Here is a 24,166-nt window from a genome sequence, read left to right on the forward strand (position 1 = left end):
ACAGGCGCCCGCCACCGTGCCCGGCCTTTTTTTTTTTTTGAGATGGAGTCTTGCTCTGTGGCCCAGGCTGGAGTGCAGTGGTGCAATCTCAGCTCACTGCAACCTCCACCTCCCAGGTTCAAGCAATTCTCTTGCCTCAGCCTCCCCAGTAGCTGAGACTACAGGCACGCGCCACCATGCCCGGCTCATTTTTGTGTGTATTTAGTAGAGACAGGGTTTCACCATGTTGGCCAGGCTGGTCTCGAATTCCTGACCTCAAATGATCTGCCTCCCTCGGCCTCCCAAAGTGCTGGGATTACAGGCGTGAGCCACCAGGCCAGGCCCGTAACTGTATTTTAATACAGCCAGTCTATGGGTTTAATATGGTATTTTATTATGGTCTTAATTTGCATTTCCCTAGAGACTAACCATGCTGAGTATTCTTTCATGTGTTTATTAACCATTCATATATTTTTAGTGAAATGTCTATTCAAATCTTTTGCCCATTTTTAAGTTAGCTTATTTGTCTTCTTTTTTTGCATATATTTTTGATATAAGTCCTTTATCAGATATATGATTTGGAAATATTTTCTACCAATCTATGGTTTGTTTTTCTTAATGGTGTCTTTTGAAGAGCAAAAGGTTTGAATTTTGAAGTACATTTTATCGATTTTTTTCTTCTATATATTGTGCTTTTGGTATCATGTCTAATAAATCTTTACCAAACCCACAGTTACAAATATTTTCTCCTGTCTTCTTTTTATACTTTTTACAGTTTTACAGTTTTAGCTCTAACAATAAATGTCATTTTGAACACACATAAGTCTATTTGTAACCAATACAAATAAATTGAATTTTTGGACACTTGTATTTGCATTTTTAATTTTATTATCTATTGCCAAATTTCACTTTATAGCAGTTGTAAACACAACACACATACACACAAGTATATATATATGACACAAGTGTGTGTGTGTATATATATATACACACATATATGACAGGGTCTTGCTCTGTTGCTCAGGCTGGAGTGCAGTGGCATGACATTGGCTCACTGCAGCCTCGACTGCCCAGGCTCAAGCAATTCTCCTACTTCAGCCTCCTGAGTAGCTGAGATTTCAGGCATGTGCCACTATATCCAGCTAATTGTTTAATTTTTTTTTTATATAGAGACAGGGTCTCACTATGTTGCTCAAGCCAGTCTCAAACTCTTGGGGTCAAGTGATCCTCCCACCTCATCTTCCCAAAGTGCTGGGATTACAGGTGTGAGCTACTGTGCCCAGCCAGGTTGTACCAATACATACTACTGTGGGGAAAAGAAAGAGATCAGCCTGTTACTGTGTCTATATAGAAAGAAGTAGACATAAGAGACTCCATTTTGTTCTGTATTTGAGATGCTGTTAATCTGTGACCCTACCCCCAACCTTGTCCTTGCAAGAGACATGTGCTGTGGTAACTCAAGGTTTAATGGATTTTGGGCGTGCAGGGTGTGACTTTGTTCCTAGAAAAGCTAGGTATTCTCCAAGGTTTATCCCCATGTGATAGGATGAAACAATGTTGCTAAAAGGTTTATCTCAAGGCACAGGATTTTCCTTTAAACTTATTCATGTCACAGATCCTTGTTCTTATGTCTTACTGCTAATTTCCTCCCTAAAAACGATCCTATTGTCCTGCCACTCCCTTATCTTTAAGATGGTAAAGATAATTATAAATACTAAGGGAACTCAGAGGCCGGTGCCGGCGTGGGTCCACTGTAAGCTGAGCGCCGGTCCCCTGGGCCCCCACTTTTCTTTCTCTATACTTTGTCTCTGTGTCTTATTTCTTTTCTCAAGTCTCTCGTTCCACCTTACGAGAAACACCCACAGGTGTGGAGGGGCAGGCCACCCCTTCATACTACCAATAACAATAAACAAAAGTGCCTGCTATTCCACACATGTTCCAACAGTGTATTATTAACCTTTTGAATCATGCCAACCTGAATGGCCTCTCACTATAATTTTAGTTTACATTTTTCTTATTAAAAATTGGAGGCTGGGCGTGGTGGCTCACACCTGTAATCCCAGCACTTTGGGAGGCCAAGGTGGGCGGATCACCTGAGGCCAGTAGTTCGAGACCAGCCTAGCCAACATGGTGAAACCCTGTCTCTACTAAAAATACAAAAAATAAGCTGGGTGTGGTGGTGGGTACCTGTAATCCCAGCTACTCAGGAGGCTGAGGCAGGAGAATTGTTTGAACCTGGGAGGTGGAGGCTGCAGTGAGCCAAGATTGCACCATTTGCACTCTAGCCTGGGCAACAAGAGTGAAACCCCGTCTCAAAAAAAAAAACTGGAGTAAACCATTTGTTTTTCCTTCTCATGATATGTAAGTTCACATCTTTGGTCTTTTTCTTACTGACTTACACTAACCCCTTACATATTTGGGAAACTAGGTCTTTTGTGATATTAGTTGCAAGTCTTTTTCCAACTTTATGTGTTTTTTAACTTTGCTTATGGTTAGTTTTTCATGCACACTTTATAAATATTTGCATGTAGTAGAATTCACTGGTCTCTTATGACCTCTAGGTTATGTTTCATTTTAGAAAGTCTTCCTCCATTTTAAAATTATCCTTTTCTTTTATTTTTATTTTTATTTTTTTGAGACGGAGTCTCGCTCTGTCACCCAGGCTGGAGTGCAGTGGCCGGATCTCAGCTCACTGCAAGCTCCGCCTCCCGGGTTCACGCCATTCTCCTGCCTCAGCCTCCCGAGTGGCTGGGACTACAGGCGCCCGCCACCTCGCCCGGCTAAGTTTTTTTTTTTTTTTTTTTTGTATTTTTAGTAGAGACGGGGTTTCACTGTGTTAGCCAGGATGGTCTCGATCTCCTGACCTCATGATCCGCCCGTCTCGGCCTCCCAAAGTGCTGGGATTACAGGCTTGAGCCACCGCGCCCGGCCAAATTATCCTTTTTTAAAAGTTCCCCCATGAATTCCTCTAGCATTTTTATGGTTTTATTTTATGCATTTACATCTTTGACCCATCTTGAATTGATGTTAGCATCAGATCTAATGTAGTAACCAACTTTAAATACAGATAGTTACCCAGTTATTCCAAAAATATTATTGAATTATTCATCTTGTGACCATTAATTTTAAATGCTGTTGCAACCCAACTTACCAGATTATAAGCTCCAAGAAGGAAAAGACTTATATTTTTTCACTACGGTATCTTTAGGAACTGTAACAGTGGTAGGCACATTAAGATTGCCCAGGGCTTTTTGTGTGTGTGTGGTAAAACATATATAACCTAAAATTTACCATTTTAATCTTTTTCTTTTTCGTTTTCTTTTTCTTTTTTTTTTTTTTTTGTTTTTTTTTTTTTGTTTTTTTTTTGAGACAGAGTCTCACTCTGTCATCCAGGCATTCTAGTGCAGTGGCACAATCTCGGCTCACTGCAACCTCTGCCTCCCGAGTTCAAGTGATTCTCCTGCCTCAGCCTCCCAAGTAGCTGAGATTACAGGCGCACATCAACACACTCAGCTAATTTTTGTATTTTTAGTAGAGACAGGGTTTCACTATGTTGGCCAGGCTGGTCTCGAACTCCTGACTACAAGTGATCTGCCCACCTCAGCTTCCTACAGTGCTGGAATTACAGGCATGAGCCACTGCACCCAACCCCATTTTAACTATTTTTAAGTGTACCATTCAATGGTATTAAATATATCCACAATGTGTAGCCATCATCACTACCCATTTCAGAACTTTTTCATCATCCTAAACAGAAACTTGGTACCCATTAGAAAATAACTCACGTGGCCGGGCGCGGTGGCTCAAGCCTGTAATCCCAGCACTTTGGGAGGCCGAGACAGGCGGATCACGAGGTCAGGAGATCGAGACCATCCTGGCTAACACGGTGAAACCCCGTCTCTACTAAAAAATACAAAAAACTAGCCGGGCGAGGTGGCGGGCGCCTGTAGTCCCAGCTACTCGGGAGGCTGAGCCAGGAGAATGGCGTGAACCTGGGGGTGGAGCTTGCAGTGAGCTGAGATCTGGCCACTGCACTCCAGCCTGGGCAACAGAGCGAGACTCCGTCTCAAAAAAAAAAAAAAGAAAATAACTCACGTTCCCCTCTCCCTCCAATCCCTGGTGACCTCTATTATACTTTCTCTCTCAAGGAACGTGCCTATTCTGGGTACCACATATAAATTGAATCAAACAGTATTTAGTCCTTTCTGTCTGGCCCATTTCACTTAGCATAATGTTTTCAAGGTTCATCAGTGTTTCAGCATGTATCAGAACTTCATTCTTTTTCAAGGCTGAATAAGTCATCTGTAGCTATATACCATATTTTGTTTATGCATTCGTCTGTTGATGGACATTCTGGGTTGTTTCCACCTTTTGGTTATTATGAATAATGCTACTGTAAACATAGGTATACAAGTATCTAAGTTCCTGCTTTCAGTTATTTTGAACATCTATGTCAAAGCGGAATTGCTTGATCACATGGTTATACTATGTTTAACTTTTTGAGGAATCATCAAACTGTTTTTCCAAAAAGTCTGGACTATTTAACGTTGCCATGAGCAATGCATAGGGTTTCAATTTCTCCACATCTGCCAACAATTACTTTCCTTTTTTTATATGTAATAGCCATCCTAGTAGGTATTACGTTTTATTCTCATTTCCCTAAAGACGAGCGATGTTGAGCACTCTTTCATATGCTTATCCACAATTTGTACAGTTGGCCTTCCATATATGTGGACTCCATCTATGGATTCAACCAACCATGAATTGGAAATATTCCAAAACAAATTTCATCTGTACTGAACATGTACAGACTTTTTGTCATTATTCCCTAAACAATACAACACTATTTAGATTTACATTGTATTAGGTATTATAAGTGATCTAGAGATGACTTAAGCATATCTAGGATGACACAGGAGGATGTGCATAGTTTATATGCAAATACTGCATCATTTTGTATAAGGAACTTGAGCATCCATGGATTTTGGTACCCAGGGGGTCCTGAAACAAATCCCCCACAGATACCAAGTGGATAGTTATTCTCTTGGAATGTATCTTCTTTGGAGAAATGTCTATTCAAGTCCTTTGCCCTTTTTTGAACTGAACTGTTTGGGGTTTTTTTGTTCTTGTAGTTCTTTATATATTTTAGATATTAATCCTTTATCAGATATATGAGTTGCAACTATTTTCTCTCATTCTGTGAATTTTCACTTGCACAGCGCTTTTAACTCTTGAAAATTATTTCCTTTATTATTTATGTGTATCCTGATCTCTTGCCCTCGTGATCCGCCCATCTCGGCCTCCCAAAGTGCTGGGATTACAGGCGTGAGCCACTGTGCCCGGCCATTTATGTGTATCTCAAAAACAACCTTGTAGGATGTATACCGTCTCCACTTCACAGAGAAGAAAACTGAAATCCAATCAAAGATAGCACACTCCAAAGACTGCTCCGAAGACAGCACAATAACAAACTTTTAGTTGTTATTGCTATTAGTGTCATCCCTTTGAATAATAGAGAGTAACAGAAGCTGCTTCAAAAAGGTATAGGACTGGTGGGAAAATAAGAGAGCAGACCCCCAACAGAGGTTGCGAGCAGAGCCAGGGATCACAGTTTTATCTGCCCTCGGTACGCTGGTTTCCAAAACCCAGCCTCATATTCCACACTCCAAAGTGCACTGCCAGGTGGACCCACTCCCGTCCCCACAATCCGACCCCAGGCCACTTCCTGCCACTTCCGCCCCGCCTCCAGTCCGCAGCTATACAGCTAGCGCATGCGCTGTAGGCGGATTTGCGCGCCAGTCCCCCGGGTGAGCCTGCACACGGTGCTTCCGGCGCGGAGATGAACTTCCACAAACCCCGGCGCTTGTTGATGACGTAACTTCCGGTTGATGTGCTGAGTCGGAAGTGGGAACCTTTCGGCCGCTGAGATTCTGTCGTGTGGTCGCTGCTAGCCCTTCAGGCTCTGGTAAGACAGGCAATAGCTTCAGGGGACGGGGTCATTGACTTTGCATTGTGATATTTTCTGCTAGTCCAGTGCCACTTAATGCCTGTTCACTCTTATCTTCTCCAAATTCCTTCTCCTGTGCTTTCCTAACCAGGCACCTTCTCTTTCTTGAACTTCGACCCTGTCTGATTTGGAACCCCTTACAGTGCCCCAGCTTCTGATGTCTCTCTGTACATTTCTGTCCCCATCTTTGCCAAGCCCCTCCTGAACAGGCCGGAGCGCTATCATTGCATTATCTTTGACTTACTTTCTCTAGAACGTGCCCCAGGCGGGTGGATCTCCCTCCTTCCTGCGAATCCCTTATGGAACATGGAAGGATCAAATATGAAGAATAGATAACAAATAGGCAGATGCCAAGAAGATAAGATTAATCGCGAGTCGTAAGCAAACCAGTTGAATGCATACGTCAGGGTGTTGACATTTCTTAAGGCAGGTGATGAGTTCACCTCAGAAAACTCTTGGGTCACTCTGCTTCATGTTTCCTTGGGTTTAGAAGACACTTCTAAAATTGAGTGACCATGGCTCATGACCTTATATTTGATGAACCTTCCCTTTAGGTTCAGTTGTATGCCCTGAGAGCAAGCATGTGTTTAGTCTCACTGTCATTTACTGTTTTGGCGTCACGTGGAAGCCCACCTGCGATAAAATGGGATCCAAGAAGGACTGCTGTCTGCTTTTTGACTTGACATCCTTCTAGGTTGCAGATAGATGTGTTGATGGAATTTTGTTGCCACATTCGTCTGGCCTAATAGTGTTAGGTGAAACATACAACAACGAAAATTGTTTTTTAATTTATATTTTAAATTGATATTTTAATTTCTATTTTAAAATGATATATGTATTATTTACCAGGGCACAGACCTTATGGGAGGATATGATTTGATAGAGCTTGATTTTGACAATCCCAGTTTTACAAAGTGTTCCAGATATTTCTGTTTAAAAACAATACCGGCCGGGCGCGGTGGCTCATGCCTGTAATCCCAGCACTTTGGGAGGCCAAGGCGGGCGGATCACGAGGTCAGGAGATCCAGACCATCCTGGCTAACACGGTGAAACCCCGTGTCTACTAAAAATACAAAACATTAGCCGGGCGTGGTGGCGGGCGCCTGTAGTCCCAGCTACTCGGGAGGCTGAGGCAGGAGAATGGCGTGAACCCGGGAGGCGGAGCTTGCAGTGAGCCGAGATTGTGCCACTGCACTCCAGCCTGGGCGACAGAGCAAGACTCCGTCTCAAAAAAAAAAAAAAAAAAAAAACCAAGTCTGATGTTAACACAGTTGTGTGTTCATGAGAGCTGACAATGGTCTTAAAGGATTAGTGGTACTATTCATAAACAAAGCTCGAATCAGGAGGAGGTGACAGAATTTTGTAGGACAGCTATTATAGATATAGATCTTTGCAGCAGGTATATCAGAGTGAAACTTGTTTTCAAGGAGGACATATTTTAAAAGAATCAAATCCAAAAGCTTCTAAGGATTGGTAGTTGTACCATCCCAAAGTGTATGACAACAGGATAGTGTTGTATCTCTGTATGGTGTTGAAAATAGGAAAAAATATGTATACATATATATGTGTGTATATATGCACACACACACGTGTATATATATATACACACATACATATACACATATATATGTGTGTATACACGATATATACACACACATATACACATATGTGTGTGTGTGTGTATACATATATATTTTTTTTTGTGGGGGGGGGACAGAGTCTGACTGTGTCGCCCAGGCTCTGCTCTGGAGTGCAGTGGCGTGATCTCAGCTCATGGCAACCTCCATCTCCCAGTTTAAAGTGATCCTCCTGCCTCAGCCTCCCAAGTAACTGGGATTACAGCCTGGCTAAGACATGGTGGTGTGCGCCTGTAATCACTTTTAGTAGGGTTTCACCACATTGGCCAGGCTGGTCTCAAACTTCTGACTTCAAGTAATCTGTCCACCTTGGCCTCCCAAAGTGCTGGAATTACAGGTGTGACATATTGCACCCGGCCCTGAAAATAGGAGATTATAAATCCCGAGTGACATTATTGAATATTAAACAAAATATTTAGGTTTCATTTTATCAGACCTTTAGAGTGGGTGATTATCTAGGTACTCTTATTTACTTTGGTAAGTGCATTGAACAAATCTAAAGTTTGTACACAGATTTGACGTACCTGTGAAAAAGATGAGCTTAGTGAAAGGTAGGTGAGAACCTTTTTGTTTTTCACAGATAGTAGAGATGACAACAGAGACTTATTTCCCTCCACCATTCTACACATGCCAAGATACCAAAGAACCAGCGTCTAGCCTGGTAGCTTGACCTTCCACTGCAACCTAAGACAAGTAGTAAAGCCCTTACCTTGAAGTAGGATCATGGTCACGGTGATGCTGTTGATTACAAGGAGTTCAGAAAGAACTACGTGTAAGATTGAAGCCATTCAATAACTACTTATTTAGGATTGTGTGATTGTGATGTATAATGTTAGACACAGAAGAGAGAATAATCAGATATGAACATGTAATCAGAAGAGCTTACAGCCTAGCAATGCAGAAGATCTGCTTAGAAATACAATGCAGAAAGTTTAAACTCCTAGTAAAAGTAGAGGTAAAATGTAGAAAGCTAGCTTCTTTATACAGTGCAACAGTATAGTATGGAGAAAGAAGGAAGTAATGCAATTTATGGTGATAAATTCTTCTTGTTTATCTTGGTAGTCTTTTTTTTTTTTTTTTTTTTTGAGACAGTTTCCCTCTGTTGCCTAGGCTGGAGTGCAGTGGCATGATCTTGGCTCACTGCGACCTCTGCCTCCCAGGTTCAAGCCATTCTCCTGCCTCAGCCTTCTGAGTAGCTGGGATTACAGGTGCACGCCACCACACCTGGCTACATTTTTTTGTTTTTAGTAGAGATGGGGTTTCACCATGTTGGTCAGGCTGGTCTCGAACTCCTAACCTCATGATCTGCCCGCCTTAGCCTCCCAAAGTGCTGGGATTATAGGCATGAGCCACTGTGCCTGGCTTTCTAAGAGCTTCTCTGTCATATGTGCTGTATTCCTGGCTTTCAGCTTTCTTTCTGCTTATGTGTTGCAGGTGATGCATGTCCTTTGTAATAATCTCGCCACTTTTCAGTTGTGTTTTAAAAAACATCAAACTGGTTTAGGCACTTAGGTAAATTTTATTGGTTTTTATAACTGAAAAGTCCAGACTTCTCTTTCCATCTCTCAATTCTATTTTCTAGTGTATGTTGCCTTGGTTTTAGGCTAGGCCTTTTCTAAATGGTGTAAAGATGGCAACTCTAACTTACCGGCCTAGCAACTCAAGCAGGAAAAAACTCACTTTTCTGTAGGTTCAACTGAAGTCATGAAGCTGGTATTCATTGACTCTGTTAGGCCTCCATAGTGTCTTTTGCCCACTCCTGGATCAATTGCTTTGGCCGGAAAATGCTGTATCCTTTTTAGCCCAGCCAGACTTGTATGTTCATTCCTGGGGCTAGTGGGTGAAGTCAACTCCTTCTGAACTGGTCAACCTCTTCTGGATTGAGTGGAGTGGATACCCAAAGGAAAAAAGGAATGTGATGTTTTAGAGAGAAAAATAACAAAAGCTCAGTATACTTTTTAAAAATACCTCTGGAATTTGAGGTATTTTAGGATAGAAGTAGAAGGGTGGTCAGCTAACAATAAGACAATTCTTGGTGGTTTTACATTTACTAGAGGAAATAATTAAACTTATGCAGTAATTACATGGGGAAAAGCCCCCTCATTAATTTCAATACTAAATATGGTATCTTTCCCTTTTTACATTATTAAGCTTGACTAAAATATACATAGCAGGCTGGGCACGGTGGCTCAAGCCTGTAATACCAGCACTTTGGGAGGCCGAGACGGGTGGATCACGAGGTCAGGAGATCAAGACCATCCTGGCTAACATGGTGAAACCCTGTCTCTACTAAAAAATACAAAAAATTAGCTGGGCGAGGTGGCGGGCGCCTGTAGTCCCAGCTGCTCGGGAGGCTGAGGCAGGAGAATGGCGTAAACCCGGGAGGCGGAGCTTGCAGCGAGCTGAGGTCCGGCCACTGCACTCCAGCCTGGGCGACAGAGCGAGACTCCATCTCAAATAAATAAATAAATAAAATATACATAGCAAAAAATAAAATACAGAAGGCTAAGTGCAGTGACTCATGCCTATAATCCCAGCACTTTGGGAGGCCAAGGTGGGAGGATCACTTGAGGTCAGGAGTTCAAGACCAGCCTGGCCAACATGGTGATACCCCATCTCTACTAAAAATCCAAATAACAGTTAAATTCCTTGAAGTAAAGCTTTGAGCTGCACTGAGAGGAGACTAGACTGCCTAAGTCATTACAGCTAATTAGCCGTTAGCTCTTGTGTGGAAAAAATGGCAGAGGAGCATGAAGCAGGTGCTGAAGATGCCTCAGAATTGTCAAGAAATGTTATAAATCATCTCTTTTTTTTTTTTTTTTTTTTTTTTTGAGACGGAGTCTCGCTCTGTTGCCCAGCCCAGGCTGGAGTGCAGTGGCGCGATCTCGGCTCACTGCAAGCTCCGCCTCCCGGGTTCACGCCATTCTCCTGCCTCAGCCTCCCGAGTAGCTGGGACTACAGGCGCCCACAACCGCGCCCGGCTAATTTTTTTTTGTATTTTTAGTAGAGACGGGGTTTCACCGTGGTCTCGATCTCCTGACCTTGTGATCCGCCCGCCTCGGCCTCCCAAAGTGCTGGGATTACAGGCGTGAGCCACCGCGCCCGGCCAAATCATCTCTTTTTCTGGTAAATAAGGGTAACTTTTTCGACCACATTAGTTTTGGGGTTTTTTTTTTTTTTTTTTTTTTTTTGAGACGAAGCCTCGCTCTGTCACCCAGGTTGAAGTGCAGTGGTGTGATCTCGGCTCTCTGCAACCTCTGCCTCCTGAGTTCAAGCATTTCTCCTGCCTCAGCCTCCCACCTCCCAAGTAGCTGGGATTACAGGCACCTGCCAGCCACCACACCCGGCTAATTTTCGTGTTTTAGTAGAGATAGGGTTTCACCATGTTGGCCAGGCTGGTCTTGAACTCCTGACCTCAGGTGATCCACCTGCCTCAGCCTCCCAAGGTACTGGGATTGCAGGCATGAGCCACTGCACCTGGCCCACATTAACTTTTGTTAACATGATCCTGTGAGGAGTCTTGCCTCAATAAACTAAAGGTAGATCAAATGTTCTTTTTTTCTTCCTTTGTACCCCTACCCCCGCTATTTCTAAGGTCTCTGTCCTTGTAGCAGTTCAAGATCCTTGTGAGCAGAACATTCATACCCTTTGTCTCTTCCCACCCTTTTCAGAGTTGTATTTAATATTTCTATGTCATGGCTTTAAAATTTCAGAAAGGGGAGAAAGCCTTTCAGGGAGCACTGCTTATTCTTTTGTGCCACTGAGTTCCCTTGGTCTCGAATGAGGAAATGTAATCAGAAGAGTGTGAATGCAGGCTCAGTCAGCTCTACTAAACACCTTTGAGGTATATATATTTCATATTACACAGTAGACCTGACCGTTGAAATTTGTGTTTCTTCAGTATTATTTTAAGAAATCAGGTAAACAGTGAAGGTTAGATATAGCATGAAGCAAAGACCATTTAATTTTTAATGGAAGAAATATCAGTATTTTTAAGCCTAGAAATAAATAGATTGCTTAATCTATGTTAAAAACCCACAACATACAGCTAAACTGCTTCCAGACCTGATTGCCAGAGTCCAAATCTAAGACATGGCTTTTACTTAATTTATATGTAGCTGAGGAATTTTCAGCCCCAGCCCCAAGTCATAGAAGTGCCTCGTCCTCACCCCAGTGAATGAGAACTAGACTGCCAGCTTAATAATTCTTGAGAAACCCATAATTCTTGTCTTATTATTTTTCAGTGCCACATTGTTGTTACAATTAATAGGTGAGTTCTCTCTTTGACTTCAATAATTCTTTCCACTTAACCTATTTTCTTAAAGGTATAGCAAATGAAAGCATATCAACAGATAAATGCATTCCAGCTGAACATGTTTTAGACTTTTTAGTTTTAGCTATCCCCAAATCAAGCCAGCGAGTCCAGCTGGTAGGTTTGTAACCATTTTGCCAAAAACATCTTGAGTTTGGGGACAGGAATTGGAAAATCTTAACCCAAAGTCTTTTTAAATGTGTTGTATTTGAGAAATGGGAAAAGAAACAACCACGGGTATATTACAGCTATTGTGTTATCTGCCCTCTTGTGTCTCATACCTGTCCTTTGAACAGCCCCTCCCCCTAGGTCTGGATGGAGGATACCTTAAAGTGAAATGACAGACCACGAGAATAACAACAACATCTCAAGTAACCCCTTTGCTGCTCTTTTTGGCTCCCTGGCTGATGCCAAACAGTTTGCGGCAATCCAAAAAGAGCAGCTGAAGCAACAATCTGGTAAGTAGAGGAGCCAATAGCAGGAGATAAGATGACCTAGAATGGGGTCTTCCCAAATTACGTTTCTTTGAGTCCTTAATTGCAATTGGAATTTAAGTTTGGGACAAAAGTTGGTTTTTGTTTGTTTAGAGCAGAAATTGGGGTTTTTTGTTTGTTCGTTTTTGTTGTCGGTTTTGTTTGGAGTCCCTCCCCTCCCCTGTCCTCTCCACTGTGCAAAAAGAGACCAGATAACAGGTGGTTCCATAGTAACAGATGCCAGTTGTGATCCCAAAGCTGTCAGGCTGTTTTCTTTAAAAGAAAAAAAAAATCACCTAGTAAAAGCTATTTAAATAAATGTTTTTAACATAGGACACTGAGGTGGTAAGTGTAGGTGTAGAAAGCAAGTCATGTGCAGCTATAGAAAGTAGATGTAAAAGGAAGAACTATAAAAGCTTTTTTGACCTGTAGGCAAATGAGACTTGTTCTTAAGCTCAGCACTTCAAAGGCCCTCCCAAGCAAAGTGCTTCTTCTATTCCAATGAGTGGCATCGTTTGTAGCTTAGTCCTGTTAGGACAGACTTTTAAAAAAATCTGATCCTTAGCCTTACTGTGAAAAAAATCAGAATAACATCTCACTAATCAGAAAAAATGGTTTTCTTTCTGGGACCAAATTTAAAATCAAGTCCAGCTTCCTCCTATAAGGAGCATATACACTAGAAGAATTAGGATTTTTCTCAAATATGTTAGTCTTCTGGAGATATTCACAATCTTTCAAACCAGAAATTGCTCCCCTTCTCTCTCTGAAAAGAATAATAGTGTTTTTCTTTTGAGAGAAGGAGAAGTGTTTGCATTTTCCCTTTGTTTATTTTTTTAAAAAAAACATTCAGGTGCATAGCTGACTTTTGGCCTTTCAGAAAGGGCTGAAGAAAAAAGAGGTAAAAGCAAGACAGATGAGTGATTGATGCAAGGGAAAAACAAAGTCAATGTTGATTTTTTTTAACATGATATTTTCAGTCTCTGAAATCTCTCCCAGAATTCTGTGATACAGGCCCAGAATGGGAAACTGGTTTAGAAGATTGTAGGGGAGAAAGCAGAGTGAAAAATAGGAAAAATAAGGAATGAGAAAGTATGATTTATGAGTATGTGGCTGAGGGAAATTTTGCCAAACAGATTCTTAGCTTCTGTCACCATTGGAGGTCAGAGAAGAACTCAACAGTATAGCAGCTGAGCAACAGAACGCTTGTCCTTCTGGCTATAAACAGACATAAATCTGGCTAGAGTTGGAAGCATTGCAGGCACATGCCCTTCTGTTACTATTTTGGCACCTCTTCATCTTAGTTTGTTTACACTGAGTTTATCATGCCACCAGAGCCAACCTGTTTCCACTAGCAATTAGTACTTTGCCAAAACCTTTGGCTTCCTATATTGAGCTTATACTCACCACACTGAAACAACTCTTACTTAGAGAGTTTTACCTGGACTTTCAGAGTAACCATTCTGTCAATAGAGAAAAGTAGATACAGACTCTCATGTGGCATATAGTGAATCACATTACTTTTATGTAGTCATTCAACATGGATGATGGGGCCGGGCACAGTGGCTCGCGCCTGTAATCCCAGCTCTTTGGGAGGCCTAGGTGGGCAGATCACTGGAGGTCAGGAGTTCGAGACCAGCCTGGCCAACATGACAAAACCCCATCTCTACTAAAGATAAAAATTAGCCAGGCGTGATGGCAGGCGCCTATAATCCCAGCGTTTTGGGAGGCCGAGGTGGGCGGATCGCCTGAGGTCAGGAGTTTGAGATCAGGCTGGCCAACATGGTAAAACCCCATCTCTGCTAAAATTACTAAAATTAGCCAGGTGTGGTGGTGGGCGCCTGTAGACCCAACTACTTGGCTGAGGCAGGAGAATCGCTTGAACCTGGGAGGCGGAGGTTGCAGTGAGCCAAGATCACACCACTGCACTCCAGCCTGGGCGACAGAGTGAGACTCCATCTCAAAAAAAAAAAAAAAAAAATCAAAGGATGGGAGCAGATTTTGAGGACAGAAATTTTTTTAAAAAAATAAAAATAAAGGCCGGGCACGGTGGCTCAAGCCTGTAATCCCAGCACTTTGGGAGGCCGAGACAGGAGGATCACAAGGTCAGGAGATCGAGACCATCCTGGCTAACATGGTGAAACCCCGTCTCTACTAAAAAATACAAAAAAATAGCCGGGCGAGGTGGCGGGCACCTGTAGTCCCAGCTACTCGGGAGGCTGAGGCAGGAGAATGGCGTAAACCCGGGAGGCGGAGCTTGCAGTGAGCTGAGATCCGGCCACTGCACTCCAGCCTGGGCGACAGAGCGAGACTCCGTCTCAAAAAAATAATAATAATAAATAAAATAAAAATAGAAGGAATTTCATCAATAAGAAAAGAGGAGCAAGAAAGAAAAAAAGGTACAAAAGATGTGACAGACAACTTATAACCAAATGATTAAAAAATTTATTATCGGCCAGGCGTGGTGGCTCAAGCCTGTAATCCCAGCACTTTGGGAGGCCGAGACGGGCGGATCACGAGGTCAGGAGATGGAGACCATCCTGGCTAACACGGTGAAACCCCGTCTCTACTTTAAAAATACAAAAAACTAGCCGGGCGAGGTGGCGGGTGCCTGTAGTCCCAGCTACTCGGGAGGCTGAGGCAGGAGAATGGCGTGAACCCGGGAGGCGGAGCTTGCAGTGAGCTGAGATCCGGCCACTGCACCCCAGCCTGGGCGGCAGAGCGAGACTCCGTCTCAAAAATAAATAAATAAATAAATAAATAAATAATTTATTATCATCAATCATTAGAGAAATGCCAATTAAAACAACCATTAAATAGTTTTTTTAACTATAAAATGTGTGACGATTCAAACAGGCACTCTCTTATATACTGTTGGGTTTGCATGCAAATCAGAACAGTTTGAGGGTAACTTGGTAGTAAATGTTAACTTTTTTTTTTTTTTGAGATGAAGTCTCGCTCTGTCACCCAGGCTAGAGGGCAGTGGCACAATCTCGGCTCACTGCAACCTCTGCCTCCCGGGTTTAAGTGATTCTGCTGCCTCAGCCTCCCAAGTAGCTGGGACTACAGGTGTGTGCCACCATACCCGGCTAATTTTTTGTATTTTTTAGTAGAGATAGGGTTTCACCATGTTAGCCAGGATGGTCTCAATCTGCTGACCTCGTGATCCGCCCACCTTGGCCTACCAAAGTGCTGGGATTATAGGCGTGAGCCACCATGCCTGGCAGTAAATGTTAACTTTTTAAATATTCAAGCTCTTTGATCTAGCAGTTCTGCTACTATGAATTTATCCTGTAGAAATACTCATACAAGTAAACAAAAAGAGTTAAGTTGTATTCAGTGCAGTATTTAAAATCATGAAATGTTAGAAACAACCTTATTGTTCATCAGTTGGAAAGTAGCTACTTAAATCACAGGGCATGCAAGAGATGTGATACAATACAGCCATTAAAAAGAATGAGGTAGGCCTCTAAATGACCTAACAAGGAAAGGCGTTGGTGCTGATTAAGAGGCAAGCTGAAAACAGCTATGTATAGTATCCCATTTTTAAAAAAAATTTAAAAGATAGTAATGAATATTAGCACCAGAATAGAAAAAAATTCTTGAACAGTGTTAAGTATCTTTAGGGAATTGGTTCAGGAGACTTTCTCTACTATATTTTTCTGTACAGTTAAGAACTATTAAAACAAATATGATCTCTTAAAATCAGGGAGAAAAGCCATACATTTAAAATAATTAAAGGCATTTTGATCTATTAGGTAATTCTTTGTTCACTAGGATTCTGTAGAGAAGATAACATATTGCTATTTCTGGCAGTGTGGAGTATAATTATGGATAGAAATAAAACTTTTGCTTTGTAAAATGTGGTAGGATTTATAGCCAGGAATTTCAAAACCCTATACTTAACTTCCCTGACTTGAGATGTTCACTAATTAGATGATTAGCTTGTTTTACATCCAAAATTATCATCCTCTTGGTTACATTTATTATTTTTGGTAGTATGCTTGATTCTCTCTTAAAGAAAGGGGTGTAACATTTAACAGTATACATTTTCTGGCAGATGAACTCCCAGCTAGCCCAGATGACTCGGATAATAGCGTGTCAGAGAGCCTGGATGAATTCGATTACTCTGTGGCTGAGATTAGCCGCTCATTCCGATCACAGCAAGAAATATGTGAGCAACTCAACATCAATCACATGATCCAAAGGATCTTCCTTATTACTCTGGACAACAGTGAGTTACAAACTTGTAGCCAATATCTTCATGATTCTACCCTTCCTATTTGAACTTGGGCTAGGGGCTTGCTCTTAGAAACCGATTACAGCTAATGGTTAGATACAAACCTACTCACTGCACTCCCTGAAACTCAGGTTTTATATTTCAGTGAAGCTTTTGGTATGATCTAAAAACAGTATTTAGACACAGATCTGTTGTTCCCGTTTCAATACTGACTGCACTATATAGCTACTTGCCTTTACTACCTTAAAAGGGACATGGAATGGTAGCCAAACTGATTTTCTTCTCAGAGGTAACCTAAATTTTCAGATGGGAGCGCTCAGAGGCATCAGAGAGTGTTTGCCCTCTGTGCCCTGTCTGTGGTTAAACCCCAAGGTTGGTACTAATGTCTGGGATTTACTCTTTAAATGTCATGATGCTAGGTTTATAACAAATCCCTTTCTCTGTGACTAGAGGGGGAAAAAAAAGATTTGAATCTTTAGATGTTGCTTTGTGTATCAGGATCATTCTGGTATTCCTGAGTCAGATTTGCAGTTCAAGAGTGATGCTGTCAAGATCAGTTGTCTGTATAAGACAAAAGCATAATCCTTCACCTATCATATTAAAACCATTTCCCAGGTGATCCCAGCTTGAAAAGCGGGAATGGCATCCCCAGCCGTTGTGTGTATTTGGAAGAAATGGCAATAGAGCTAGAAGATCAAGACTGGCTCGATATGAGCAATGTTGAGCAGGTAATATTCTTACGTTCCTAATGTGTACCCTTAGCAAAAATTAGCTATGCACCTGAACTCTGCTCACTGTTCTCCAACTTATGCTTGTGTCCATATGTCCATCCCTCTCTCTTTTTTTTTTTTTTTTTTTTTTTTTTTTGCCAGTAGAAGGCCAATTAACCTGGATGTGCATCTCTAACATTGTGGTGTTCCTCTTTTGGAATCTTTTTATCTACCATGGCCACATGTCCAAATCTACCCATCCTCTAAGAACCAGTTAAAATGCCTTCTTAATTACAAAGCCTTGGACAGGCACATTGACTCACGCCTGTAATCCCAGTACTTTGGGAGGCCGAGGCAGGTGGATCACGAGGTTGGGAGATCGAGACCATCCTGGCTAACACAGTGAAACCCCATCTCTACTAAAAATACAAAAAATTAGCTGGGCATGGTGGTGGGTGCTTGTAGTCCCAGCTACTTGGGAGGCTGAGGCAGGAGAATGGTTTAGACCCAGGAGGTGGGGGTTGCAATGAGCCGAGATCACATCACTGCACTCCAGCCTGGACAACAGAACAAGACTATCTCAAAAAAAAAAAAAAATTACAAAGCCTTGCCAAATAAAAGTGTTACTTCCTTCTCTGGGTACCTAGAATAATCAGCCTCTGAATCTCTTATGGGAATTGTCATTTCCTATCTCATGTTGCAGCTTTCTTATGTACCTGTCTTATCTCCCCTATTAAACTTAAGTTCTTAAGGACAAGGCTCATCACTTTTTCTTCTTTGTATCCTTTCTATCTTAGTCTGTTTTGTGTTGCTATAAAAGAATACCTGTGACTGGGCACAGTGGCTCACACCTGTAATCCCAGCACTTTGGGAGGATCTCTTCAGGCCAAGAGTTACCAGCCCTGGCAACACAACAAGACCATGTTTCTACAAAAAATACAAAGAATTAACTGGCTGTGATGGCATGTACCTGAAGTCCCAGCTACTCAGGAGGCTGAGGTGGGAGGATTGCTTGAGCCTGAGAGGCAGAGGCTGCAGTGAGCCTCTGCACTCCAGCCTGAGCGACAGAGTAAGAAAGACCCGTCTATAGAAAGAAAAAAAAAAGAACACCCAAACAGTAATTTATAAAGAAAGGTTTCTTTAGCTCACAGTTCTGCAGGCTGAGAAGTTTCAGGGCATGTCCCTGGCCGCTGGTGAGGGCTTTTGTGCTGCCTCACAGCGTGGTAGAGGAAGTTAGCAAAGGACACATACGATGAGGACACATGCAAAGAGGAGAAAACCTGAGAGGTGTCCTGGCTTAATAAGAACCCACTCTGGAGGGAATTTATCCATTCCTATAAGAATTAATCCAGTCTTGTGAGAGCAAGAACTCATTCACCACCTTGAGAATAGCACCAAGCAGTTCATGAGGGATCCGCTTCCATACCCAGACACCTCCTGCTAGCCCCACCTCCAACAGTGCCACATGGAAATCAAATTTCAACATGAATTTTGTTGGAGACAAACTTGTAAACCACAGCACTTTAAAAAAACAGTGCGTTGTACCTTGCAGGTGCCTGAGTAACATTAAAAGAATAAAAGTTTGGTAGGAAAGACAGTTGACACCTTGCAGTTTAACTTCACATTTAGAGTATCTTTATATAAGTCTGAATGAGATCAACAATCACACAGAATAGTAGATTTCACATTTAAGTTTAATCACTGATCTCAGCACCATTCAACAAATAGTCTTTTAATGCCGACTCTATGCTGGGGCTATACTAGACACTTGAGGCTTAGTTTAGGATAACTTTATATATACCATAATTTTCTAATATTTTCTAAAGTGAAAAGATACAGGGCCCTTTTTTTCTCCTTCACTCTACATTCAAATCTGTGATTCTTGCTAATAACCTGTATCAGAATTACCTTTTACATCTTAACGTTCTAAGATTAATTTTGCAATAGTTTAGTATTTTTGTTTGTTTTTCTTTATAGGCCCTCTTCACTCGCTTATTACTTCAAGATCCAGGCAACCACTTAATTAACATGACTTCTTCTACAACGCTAAATCTCTCTGCTGATCGAGATGCAGGGGAGAGGCACATTTTTTGTTACCTTTACTCCTGCTTCCAGAGAGCCAAGGAAGAGGTAAAGGAATAATCCCCATTGAATACTATATTGTCCTCTTGGATATGACTTTAGCATGTAGGCCAGAGTTGGATCGGTCTTTATATCAATTTATGTATGTCATAGTATGTTTAGAACACTGGATATCAGATGCACTAAAGCTTTAGTCTCTGCTTTCTGTATGTTGGGGTCCACCCTTCTCCCCAATTAACTAGTGCCTCCTATTCTCTCTAAAACCTATTTAGAAATCACATCCTTAAAAAAGTCTCATGAGGCTGGGCACAGTGGCTCACTCCTGTAATCCCAGCACTTTGGGAGGCCAAGGCAGGTGGATCACATGAGGCCAGGAGTTCAAGATCAGCCTGGCCAATGTGGCAAAACCTTTTCTCTACTAAAAATACAAAAAGTAGCCAGGCGTGGTGGCACACGTTTATAATCCCAGCTATTCAGGAGGCTGAGGCAGGAGAATCACATGAACCTGGGAGGTGGAGGATGCAGTGAGCTGAGATCACACCACTGCACTCCAGCCTGGGTGACAGAGCGAGACTCTGTCTCAAAAAACAGAAAAGGACTCATGAATTCATTTCCACTGAGATGTAAATAATTAGAGTAGGCTAAGCCTGACATTTCCAGGATTGGAATTTTAAATAGGCAGATAGATGATTCCTTAAGCCAAGGATTGAATCTCTAATTTTCAAGCATCCACAGGAGACCAGTCTGTCTCTTCTATTCTATTCACTGTGTCTACTTTCATTCCAGATTAGAGTTAGACTATTCGCTCTTTTCTTCATGCTGTTTGCAGATTACCAAAGTTCCAGAGAACCTGCTACCCTTTGCAGTGCAGTGCAGAAACCTCACTGTGTCTAATACCCGAACAGTTCTTCTCACCCCCGAGATCTATGTTGACCAAAACATCCATGAGCAACTGGTAGATTTGATGTTAGAAGCCATCCAGGGAGCCCGTGAGTACATGAGCAAAATCTGTAAGCCTCTACATTTTGATTTTCAGATTTAAAATTTCACTAATTGCATTAGAAAGTCTCAGAGCCATTATGGTTCTGGTACAGATTAAAGAAGAGGGCTCTTGGGAGGCCGAGACGGGCGGATCACGAGGTCAGGAGATCGAGACCATCCTGGCTAACACGGTGAAACCCCGTCTCTACTAAAAATTACAAAAAACTAGCCGGGCGAGGTGGCGGGTGCCTGTAGTCCCAGCTACTCGGGAGGCTGAGGCAGGAGAATGGTCTAAACCCGGGAGGCGGAGCTTGCAGTGAGCTGAGATCCGGCCACTGCACCCCAGCCTGGGCGACAGAGCAAGACTCTGTCTCAAAAAAAAAAAAAAAAGAAGAGGGCTCACATATTGATCTTTGAGGTTGAGTACCAGTAGAATAAAGCCGGGCATGGTAGCACACCCTTGTAGTCCCATCTACTCTGGAGGCTGAGGCAGAAGGATTCCTTGAGCCCAGGAGTTTGAGGCTGTAGTGTGCTATAATCACACCTGTGAATAGCCACTACACTCCAGGCTGGGCAAAAAAGCAAGACCCTCATCTCTTAAAAAAAAAAAAAAAAAGAATTATTGCAAGTAAAGAGCTAGCGTGTAAAGGCGTATAAAAATTCTTGTGCCCTCCTTTCTCTCTCATTTGTCTTCTGTTAGATTTTGAAGATGTAACTGAGTTTCTGGAAGAGGTCATTGAAGCCTTGATATTGGATGAGGAAGTTCGAACATTTCCAGAAGTCATGATTCCAGTGTTTGATGTTTTATTGGGCCGAATAAAAGATCTCGAGCTCTGTCAGATCCTTTTGTATGCATATCTGGATATTCTTCTCTATTTCACTAGGCAAAAAGATATGGCAAAGGTAGGTCTGAAAGATGATATATATTCAGTTGAGCTAGATGTGTAATACACTATGCTTCCCTATCCTGAAGACACTGTAATATTACCTATAAAATAAGAAAAAGATAGCTTGGTTGTTGTATCAACTTAACTGTTTTGAGGCCCTCCCACCCCATCACCTTATCTCACCATGCAGACGAATAAGCAGGACTTGTCTTCTCTTACAGGTTTTTGTAGAATACATTCAGCCCAAGGACCCTACCAATGGGCAAATGTACCAGAAGACCTTGCTGGGAGTAATTCTGAATATCTCCTGCTTATTAAAGACTCCGGGTGTTGTAGAAAATCATGGCTACTTTTTGAATCCATCTCGTTCCAGCCCCCAGGAGATCAAAGTACAGGAGGCCAACATCCATCAGGTGGAACTGTTTACCAGGGCATCCCAGCCCCCGACCTTAAAATACTTTTCTCAGAAAGCAGATACAGATAAGGCCGCTCAAGCCTCTCTGGGAAAGCAAATTGATCTAGTTGGCTTTTACATCACATAAATAAATTAAAGCTGGGCGTGGTAGCTCAAGCCTGTAATCCCTGCACTTTGGAGGCCAAGGTGGGAGGATCGCTTGAGCCCAGGAGTTCAATTTGAAACCAGCCTGGGCAACACAGTGAGACCCCCATCTCTACAAAAAAATACAAAACTTAGCTGGGCATGGCGGCAAGCATCTGTCGTCCCAGCTACTCAGGAGGCTGAGGTGGGAGGATCACTTGAGCCTGGGAGGTCAAGACTTCAGTAAGCCATGATTGCATCATCGCGCTCCAGCCTGGATGACAGAATGAGACTCTGTCTCAAAAAAAAAAAAAAAAAAAAAAAAAATGCCCTCCTTTTAGCATATGCTAAGAACAGAGGATAAACCTTTGTGTGGGTTAAGAATGAGCTGCTGCTACTCCTTACCCTTTGCTGTAGCACTGCTACAGCTACTTCCCTGCAACCCTCATTTTTCTCACTGAGCTATACCTTTAGCTCTGAAAACCTTTTGACTGAACTCTAGCTTATAAACTCAGTTTTTCTTCCTTTTCCTGTCCAACCTATGCCCTCTCTATTTGGGCTTCTTCACATAAATTATAGTAGAGGTCTGGCCAACATGAGGCATTTAAATGATTGAATTGGGGATTTAAGTTTCTTATTTATTAGTTTAAGTCTCCTATTCATTAATCATTACAACTCTCTAAGGCAGGGCATGGCAAACTAGCAGTGGCCAAATCTGGCCTGCCGCCTGTTTTTATAAATAAAGTTTTATTGAACATAGTCATGCCCATTAGTATATGTATTGTTTGTGGTTTGAATTCACGCTACAGTGATAGAGTTGAATAATTGCCTCAGACACTGTACGGTAAGTAATGCCAGAAATCTTTATCGTCTAGCCCTTTGCAGAAAAAATTTACAGACCTATGCTCTAATACTATGTAATGCCATCTACGGTTCGGCAGCTGATCAGAAAATTATAAGTGCCCAGAAATATATTTTAAAATCAAATTAGGGGATAAGGCGCAGAGAGTGAGGGGAAAGATTAGGATTAGCATATTTTTAGAAACTGCCAGTTGCTAAGGTTTGGGAATAAAAAATACTAGGATTGTGAAACTGGAACGTTCTGTGGTTGTGTTTTCTGGTTGAACAGTTCATGGCTCAGTTCCACGAAAAGATCTACCAGATGCTGAAGAACTTACTCCAGCTCTCTCCAGAAACCAAACACTGTATCTTGTCCTGGCTTGGAAACTGTTTGCATGCAAATGCAGGCCGCACCAAGATTTGGGCCAATCAGATGCCAGAAATCTTTTTCCAAATGTATGCCTCGGATGCCTTCTTTCTGAATCTGGGTGCTGCTCTCCTGAAGCTATGCCAGCCATTCTGCAAACCCAGATCCTCTCGGCTCCTCACCTTTAATCCCACATACTGTGCCCTCAAGGAGTTGAACGATGAAGAACGAAAAATTAAAAATGTACACATGAGAGGTAGGGGAGAACCAGGCTTCTCAAAACCGTGTGTGTGCGTGCGTGTGTGTGTGTGTGTGTGTGTAATGTGTAAAGCATTCACTCCCTTATCCTTTCTCACAGAGTTCCTTTCTCAAAAAAAGATGAGGCAGAAACAAGAGCTATTTAGATTTTTTTTTTTTTTTGAGATAGAGTCTCACTCTGTCACTCAGGCTATAGTGCAGTGGCGCTATCTCGGCTCACTGCAATCTCTGCCTCCCGTGTTCAAGCAATTCTCCTGCCTCAGCCTTCTGAGTAGCTGGAACTACAGGTGCGTGCCACCACGCCCAGCTAATTTTTTGTGTTTTTAATAGAGATGGGGTTTCACCATGTTGGCCAGGATAGTCTTGATCTCTTGACCTCATGATCCACCTGCCTCAGCCTCTCAAAGTGCTGGGATTACAGGCGTGAGCCACTGTGCCCGGCCGGAATTTTTTAAAGACAGATTTTTGAGAAGAGAAAAAAAACACTTGGTAGCTTTTAAATGTTGTACTTTAGTGAGACCTTCTCTCTGGATTTGGCAGCCTTGCATGTTCATTCATTCATACATCATAAAAACGAATAAAGCAGAGTCCTCATCCTTTTTGAACTCAGGCTCCAGAAGGCAGATATATTAACAGATAATTATAATACGGTATAGGGCTAAGCTGTGTGGGCACAGAGGAGGGAGTAAACAATTCTGCAGAAGTTGGAGGCCTTCGTAGCTGAGTCTTGAGAGACAAGTTAGGTTTTACCAGGCAAAGCAGCAAGAGGATCCCTTTATACAGAGAGAAAAGCGAGTGTAAAGGTATAAAACTATGGAAAGTCTTGACTAAGAAATGGTGAGAGTCTCAATGTGGCTA

General features: G+C 42.2%; 1 protein-coding gene across 4 annotated transcripts in view; it reads left to right on the plus strand.

Annotated features, from left to right (window-relative positions):
- The first annotated feature begins 5,840 nt into the window (after nt 1–5,840).
- LOC105476411 (ubiquitination factor E4A) overlaps nt 5,841–24,166 on the plus strand; it is a 41,457-nt gene continuing 23,131 nt past the window's right edge. The window contains exons 1-11 of one of the 4 annotated variants that reach the window (XM_011732351.3): nt 5,857–5,944; nt 11,337–11,467; nt 11,868–11,893; nt 12,232–12,393; nt 16,466–16,639; nt 17,261–17,373; nt 19,333–19,485; nt 20,267–20,426; nt 21,119–21,321; nt 21,527–21,718; nt 22,973–23,306. In XM_011732351.3, coding sequence (XP_011730653.1) covers nt 12,273–12,393; nt 16,466–16,639; nt 17,261–17,373; nt 19,333–19,485; nt 20,267–20,426; nt 21,119–21,321; nt 21,527–21,718; nt 22,973–23,306 — 1,450 coding nt within the window. In that variant the 5' untranslated portion in view covers nt 5,857–5,944; nt 11,337–11,467; nt 11,868–11,893; nt 12,232–12,272. Of the gene's footprint in view, nt 5,945–11,336; nt 11,468–11,867; nt 11,894–12,231; nt 12,394–16,465; nt 16,640–17,260; nt 17,374–19,332; nt 19,486–20,266; nt 20,427–21,118; nt 21,322–21,526; nt 21,719–22,972; nt 23,307–24,166 lie in introns of all 4 variants that reach the window. The other 3 variants (XM_011732350.3, XM_011732352.3, XM_011732349.2) reach the window with 3 other exon arrangements.

The sequence above is a fragment of the Macaca nemestrina genome, chromosome 12 (assembly GCF_043159975.1).
Source record: "Macaca nemestrina isolate mMacNem1 chromosome 12, mMacNem.hap1, whole genome shotgun sequence".
Taxonomy (NCBI): Eukaryota; Metazoa; Chordata; class Mammalia; order Primates; family Cercopithecidae; genus Macaca; species Macaca nemestrina.